Here is a 7500-nt window from a genome sequence, read left to right as displayed (position 1 = left end):
TTTTACCTTCAATCTGACATTCACTGTCAACTTGGGGACCTTTATATAATGGAGGTGTGTTATATAGACAATGTGCAGAATATGGAGGCCACTGTGTTCTTGGGGACAGGTGTGTTATATGGAGGACAGGTGTGTTATGGGGACCTTCATATGACAGGTGTGTTATATAGACAGGTGTGTTATATAGACAGGTGTGTTATATAGACAGGTGTGTTATATGGCAGGTGTGTTATATCACTGACACTGTGGGTGTTATATAGACAGGTGTGTTATATAGACAGGTGTGTTATATAGACAGGTGTGTTATATAGACAGGTGTGTTATATAGACAGGTGTGTTATATAGACAGGTGTGTTATATAGACAGGTGTGTTATATAGACAGGTGTGTTATATAGACAGGTGTGTTATATAGACAGGTGTGTTATATAGACAGGTGTGTTATATAGACAGGTGTGTTATATAGACAGGTGTGTTATATAGACAGGTGTGTTATATAGACAGGTGTGTTATATAGACAGGTGTGTGTGTGTCTTTCCAAATAATACCAGAGGAGGACTCCATGTTGTAGAAACATCTCAAGGATGATCAATGGAAACAGGATGCACCTGAGCTCAATTTAGAGTCTCATTGCAAAGGGTCTGAATACTTAGGTAAATTAGGTCTCTGTTTTTAAACCTGTTTTCACTTTGTTATTATGGTGTATTGTGTGTAGGTTGATGAGGATTTTTATTTTATTTAATACATTTTAGAATAAGGCTGTAATGTAACAGAATGTGGGGGGGAAAGGGAAGGGGTCTGAACACTGTGTATCCCTGTGTGTGTTCCAGGCCCAGCTGTGGCACCAGGGTAACGAGCACTTCGGCAGGTCCTGGGGACCAGGTGACGTGGTGGGCTGTATGGTGGATCTGAACGAACACACCATGATGTTCACGCACAACGGAGAGGTTCTCCTGGACCACTCAGGGTCGGAACTGGCCTTCAAGGACTTTGAGGTTTGGGAAGGTCAGTCTGTGTACTGTCTACACCACCCTATGTGTTAGTCTGTCCTACTGTCTACACCACCCTATGTGTTAGTCTGTCCTACTGTCTACACCACCCTATGTGTTAGTCTGTCCCTTCTATGTGTTAGTCTGTCCTACTGTCTACACCACCCTATGTGTCAGTCTGTCCTACTGTCTACACCACCCTATGTGTTGGGATGTGTTAGTCTGTCCTACTGTCTATGTGTTGTCTGTCCTACTGTCTACACCACCCTATGTGTTAGTCTGTCCTACTGTCTACACCACCTATGTGTTAGTCTGTCCTACTGTCTACACACCACCCTATGTGTTAGTCTGTCCTACTGTCTACACCACCCTATGTGTTAGTCTGTCCTACTGTCTCAGTCTGTCCTACTGTCTACACCACCCTATGTGTTAGTCTGTCCTACTGTCAACCCCTGTCTGTCTGTTGGCTTACTCTCAACATCAACACCATCTATTTGTCAGAAGAGATGTTCTGTCTGGAGAGGAGCTTTCCTGTCCCTTTGCTGATGCTGTCTAACCGACTTAAACCAAATGGTTGGCAGTCGCCGAATATCTAGCCACAAACTACTGGACGAGCTCCATTCTCGACCTATCAACGGGTCCTAAAATAAAAGACGGTCATATTATTTTTTCAGAATCGTGACTGAACAAGGATATGGATAATATACTGTACATCTCGTTGCCTTTTCTACACATCGTCAAGACAGGTCGGCAGCCTCAGGGAAGGTGGGGAGACAAGGTGCGCTGTCAACAGCTGATGCGCGATCTCTAATGTTAAGGAAGTCTCAAGTTTTTGTTCTCACCTGAGATAGAATACCTCATGATAAGCTGTAGACACTACTATTTACCAAGAGAGTTCTCATCTACACTGAGTGGACAAAACATTATGAACACCTGCTCTTTCCATGACAGACTGACCAGGTGAATCCAGGTGAAAGATATGATCCCTTATTGATGTCACCTGTTAAATCCACTTCAATCAGTGTAGATGAAGGGGAGGAGACATGTAGATGAAGGGGAGGAGACATGTAGATGAAGGGGAGGAGACATGTAGATGAAATGATCCGATAACATTGAGGAGTTTACCACATCAGTCACCGGCTTCATTAATAAGTGCATCGATGACATCGTCCCCACACTGACCGTACGTACATATCCCAACCAGAAGCCATGGATTACAGGCAACATCCACGCTGAGCTAAAGGCTAGAGCTGCCGCTTTCAAACATCGGGACACTAAGCCGGACTCTTATAAGAAATCCTGTTACGACTTCCGACGAGCAATCAAACAGGCAAAGTATCAATACAGGACTAATATTGAATCCTACCGTGCCGGCTCTGACCCTCGTCGGATGTGGCAGGGCTTGCAAGCTATCACGGATCACAAAGGGAAACCCAGCCGCGAACTGCCCAGTGACGCGAACCTAACAGACAAGCTAAATTCCTTCTATGTCCGCTTCGAGGCAAGCAATACTGAACCATGCATTAGATGACCCGCTGTTCCAGGTGAATGTGTAATCTCGCTATCCATAGCCGATGTGACTAAGACTTTTAAACATCCCTGTATATAGCCATGTTATTACCAGGTACTCCCTGTATATAGCCATGTTATTACCTGGTACTTCCTGTATATAGCCATGTTATTACACAGCATGCTGAGTGTCCAGAACACATTGATGTTGTTACCTACTGGTTAGGATAAGATAAGAACATGATGTTGTTACCTACTGTTACCTACTGGTTAGGATAAGATAAGAACACATTGATGTTGTTACCTACTGGTTAGGATAAGATAAGAACACATTGATGTTGTTACCTACTAGTTAGGATAAGATAAGAACACATTGATGTTGTTACCTACTGGTTAGGATAAGATAAGAACACATTGATGTTGTTACCTACTGGTTAGGATTAGATAAGAACACATTGATGTTGTTACCTACTGGTTAGGATAAGATAAGAACACATTGATGTTGTTACCTACTGGTTAGGATAAGATAAGAACACATTGATTGATGTTGTTACCTACTGGTTAGGATAAGATAAGAACACATTGATGTTGGTGTTACCTACTGGTTAGGATAAGATAAGAACACATTGATGTTGTTACCTACTGGTTGATAAGATAAGAACACATTGATGTTGGTTACCTACTAGGATAAGATAAGAACACATTGATGTTGGTGTTACCTACTGGTTAGGATAAGATAAGAACACATTGATGTTGATACTGGTTAGGATAAGATTGTTACCTACTGGTTAGGATAAGATATTGAGACCTACTGGTTAGGATAAGATAAGAACACATTGATGTTGTTACCTACTAGTTAGGATAAGATAAGAACACATTGATGTTGTTACCTACTGGTTAGGATAAGATAAGAACACATTGATGTTGGTGTTTCTGGTTACCCTGTCCATTGATGTTGGTGTTACCTACTGGTTAGGTACTGGTTAGATCTGGCTAAGAACACTACCTACTGGTTAGGATAAGATAAGAACACATTGATGTTGGTGTTACCTACTGGTTAGGATAAGATAAGAACACATTGATGTTGGTGTTACCTACTGGTTAGGATAAGATAAGAACACATTGATGTTGTTACCTACTGGTTAGGATAAGATAAGAACACATTGATGTTGGTGTTACCTACTGGTTAGGATAAGATAAGAACACATTGATGTTGGTGTTACCTACTGGTTAGGATAAGATAAGAACACATTGATGTTGTTACCTACTGGTTAGGATAAGATAAGAACACATTGATGTTGGTGTTACCTACTGGTTAGGATAAGATAAGAACACATTGATGTTGGTGTTACCTACTGGTTAGGATAAGATAAGAACACATTGATGTTGTTACCTACTGGTTAGGATAAGATAAGAACACATTGATGGTGTTACCTACTGGTTAGGATAAGATAAGAACACATTGATGTTGGTGTTACCTACTGGTTAGGATAAGATAAGAACACATTGATGTTGTTACCTACTGGTTAGGATAAGATAAGAACACATTGATGTTGGTGTTCCTACTGGTTAGGATAAGATAAGAACACATTGATGTTGTTACCTCTGGTTAGGATAAGATCCTGGTTCTCTGTCCTCTGCCCTGTTCTGGCTCCTTCCCAATGGGCCGTTCTGGCTCCTTCCCAAAGGGCTGTGGCTTGTACGTTCTTCTAATGGTTAACATAACAATGTCCTCTCTGTCCTCTCTGTCCTCTCTGTCTCTCTGTCCTCTCTGTCCTCTATGTCCTCTCTGTCTCTGTCCTCTCTGTCCTCTCTGTCTCTATGTCCTCTCTGTCCTCTCTGTCCTCTATGTCTCTGTCCTCTGTCCTCTCTGTCCTCTCTGTCCCTCTGTCCTCTATGTCCTCTATGTCCTCTCTGTCCTCTCTGTCCTCTATGTCCTCTCTGTCCTCTCTGTCCTCTATGTCCTCTCTGTCCTCTATGTCTCTCTGTCCTCTCTGTCCTCTCTGTCCTCTATGTCCTCTCTGTCCTCTCTGTCCTCTATGTCCTCTCTGTCCTCTATGTCCTCTATGTCCTCTCTGTCCTCTCTGTCCTCTCTGCAGGTTTCATCCCGGTGTGCAGCCTGGGTGTTTGCCAGGTTGGGAGGATGAACTTTGGTAAGGACGTGAGCACGCTGAAGTACTTCACCATCTGTGGTCTGCAGGAAGGCTACGAGCCCTTCGGCGTCAACATGAACAGAGACCTCACCATGTGGCTCAGCAAGAGACTGTCTCAGTTCATCCCCGTACCTCCGCAGCATGAACACATTGAGGTGAGGGTCCAGTCGCTATCCTGTTTAGCCATGGTGCCTTACAAAACACGTTCTGTTGACAAGACTGTCCTTGAACCTTGACCCTGCTCCCCCTGGTGTAATTGTGTGTAGAGTTTGATAAGTGATGTTGTTGTTAGGTGTTGTTAACCACCCTGAACAAGGTTTAACCAGTTTAACCCCCGCTGTTTCCCAGTAGGCCGTTATTGAAAATAAGAATTTGTTCTTAACTGACTTGCCTAGTTTTAAATAAAGGTAAAATAAAAAATATTCGTTTTTTTGTAACAACCTATGTTGGTAACCTACACTGAGGACTGAGAACACCTTCCTGATATTGAGTCACTGCACCCCCCTTTTGCCTCAGAACAGACTCGATTCGTCGGGTCATGAACTCTACAAGGTGTTAAAAGCGTTTCCACAGGGGATGCTGGTCCATGTTGACTCTACGAGGTGTTGAAAGCGTTCCACAGGGATGCTGGTCCATGTTGACTCTACAAGGTGTTGAAAGCGTTCCACAGGGATGCTGGTCCATGTTGACTCTACGAGGTGTTGAAAGCGTTTCCACAGGGGATGCTGGTTCATGTTGACTCTACAAGGTGTTGAAAGCGTTCCACAGGGATGCTGGTCCATGTTGACTCCAATGCTTCTCCAACAGTTGTGTCATCTTGGCTGGATGTCCTTTGGGTGGTGGACCATTCTTGATGCACACGGAAAAACTGTTGAGCGTGAAAAACCCGGCAGCGTTGCAGTTCTTGACACAAACCGGTGCTATGTTGATAACCTATAAAAACTAATATTAATGATAATAGTTCCAAGGATTTGTCTGGCGCTTTACCCAGACCCACAGACCTATGTTGACCTGGTATCGTATAGCTATTCAACCAGATGACTCCCCCATAATGCCCTGTTCCCTTTGTCGTCTGGTCTTTCTAAAAGGTCACGAGGATGGATGGCACCGTGGAGACTTTCCCGTGTCTCAAGGTCACCCAGAGGTCGTTCGGCTCCCAGAACAGTAACCCAGACATCACCTTCTATCGCCTCAGCATGCCTATAGAGTGTAACGAGGTGCTGGCCAAGTCACCTGGAGGGACGCTACAGTCTGGTGGGGGCTTCTCCTTCTCCTCTAAGAAAGATCTGGACGACTTTGAGACCGTGTCCGACTTCGAGGTGCTGATGATGATGATGTCTCCTTCTGTCTCTTTCTCCTTCTGTCTCTTTCTCCTTCTATCTCTGTCTCCATCTCCTTCTTTCTCTGTCTCCATCTCCTTCTGTCTCTGTCTCCTTCTGTCTCTGTCTCCTTCTCTCTCCTTCTGTCTCCTTCTGTCTCATTCTGTCTCCGTCTCCTTCTGTCTCCGTCTCCTTCTGTCTCCATCTCCTTCTTTCTCTGTCTCCATCTCCTTCTGTCTCTGTCTCCTTCTGTCTCTGTCTCCTTCTGTCTCCTTCTGTCTCCGTCTCATTCTGTCTCCTCCTGTCTCCTTCTGTCTCCGTCTCATTCTGTCTCCTCCTGTCTCCTTCTGTCTCCTTCTTTCTCCTTCTGTCTCCGTCTCATTCTGTCTCCTCCTGTCTCCTTCTGTCTCCTTCTTTCTCCTTCTGTCTCCGTCTCATTCTGTCTCCTCCTGTCTCCTTCTGTCTCCTTCTTTCTCCTTCTGTCTTCGTCTCATTCTGTCTCCTCCTGTCTCCTTCTGTCTCCTTCTGTCTCCCTCTGTCTCCTTCTGTCTCCTCTGTCTCCATCTCCTTTTGTCTCCGTCTCCTCCTGTCTCCTTCTGTCTCCTTCTTTCTCCTTCTGTCTCCTTCTGGCTCCTTCTGTCTCATTCTGTCTCCTCCTGTTTCCTTCTGTCTCCGTCTCCTTCTGTCTCATTCTGTCTCCGTCTTCTTCTGTCGCTGTCTCCTTATGTCTCATTCTGTCTCCTTCTGTCTCCTTCTGTCTCCTTCTGTCTCCTTCTGTCTCTGTCTCCTTCTGTCTCCCTCTGTCTCCTTCTGTCTCATTCTGTCTCCTTCTCCTTTTCTCTCTGTCTCCTTCTGTCTCCGTCTCCTTCTGTCTCCCTCTCCTTCTGTCTCTTTCTCCTTCTGTCTGTCTCCATCTCCGTCTGTCTCCTTCTCCTTCTGTCTCTGTCTCCATGTCCTTCTGTCTCTGTCTCCTTCCATCCCCTTCTGTCTCTGTCTCCTTCCATCCCCTTCTGTCCCTGTCTCCTTCTGTCTCCTTCTGTCTCCTTCTTTCTCCTTCTGTCTCCTCCTGTCTCCTCCTGTCTCCTTCTGTCTCCTTCTTTCTCCTTCTGTCTCCTTCTGGCTCCTTCTGTCTCCTCCTGTCTCCTTCTGTCTCCTCAAAACTCCTTCTCCACTCTTAGGAGGAAAACGTTATTAATATCTACATACATTTAATACACACAAGTTGTTCCCTCTAAGCTGCGCGAGTGCACAGCTCCCCCGGGACTGCAGAGAAGCAGGAGATTGAGCTTCACTCAGAGTTTTCTCTGTTAGTTAACACTATCAACGTGTCCCTTTACTGTGGTAATAATGATCAAATCAACCCAATATTAGACACTTTTAATGCAACGTACCAAAAACAAAATGAACTATGCAAGAGATAGGCAGAGCGCATCGCAGTAGGATTCTATTGCATTGACAGGCACGACTCAGGCCCCTTCTCGACACAGCCTGGTGCACCGTAACCAATCAGAGATGCAGTAGGCCTATATGCA

General features: G+C 44.8%; 1 protein-coding gene across 1 annotated transcript in view; it reads left to right on the top strand.

Moving 5' to 3' along the window:
• Positions 1–7500, top strand: part of LOC124020930 (ryanodine receptor 2-like) — a gene marked incomplete at its 5' end in the record, with an annotated part of 193375 nt that overhangs the window by 149680 nt on the left and 36195 nt on the right. The window contains 3 exon segments of the mRNA XM_046336241.1: positions 829–1003; positions 4596–4804; positions 5738–5968. Coding sequence (XP_046192197.1) covers positions 829–1003; positions 4596–4804; positions 5738–5968 — 615 coding nt within the window.

This window comes from Oncorhynchus gorbuscha, unplaced genomic scaffold, assembly GCF_021184085.1.
Source record: "Oncorhynchus gorbuscha isolate QuinsamMale2020 ecotype Even-year unplaced genomic scaffold, OgorEven_v1.0 Un_scaffold_993, whole genome shotgun sequence".
Classification (NCBI taxonomy): domain Eukaryota; kingdom Metazoa; phylum Chordata; class Actinopteri; order Salmoniformes; family Salmonidae; genus Oncorhynchus; species Oncorhynchus gorbuscha.
The sequence above is the reverse complement of the archived record's forward strand: the minus strand, read 5'-3'. Positions and strand labels throughout refer to the sequence as shown.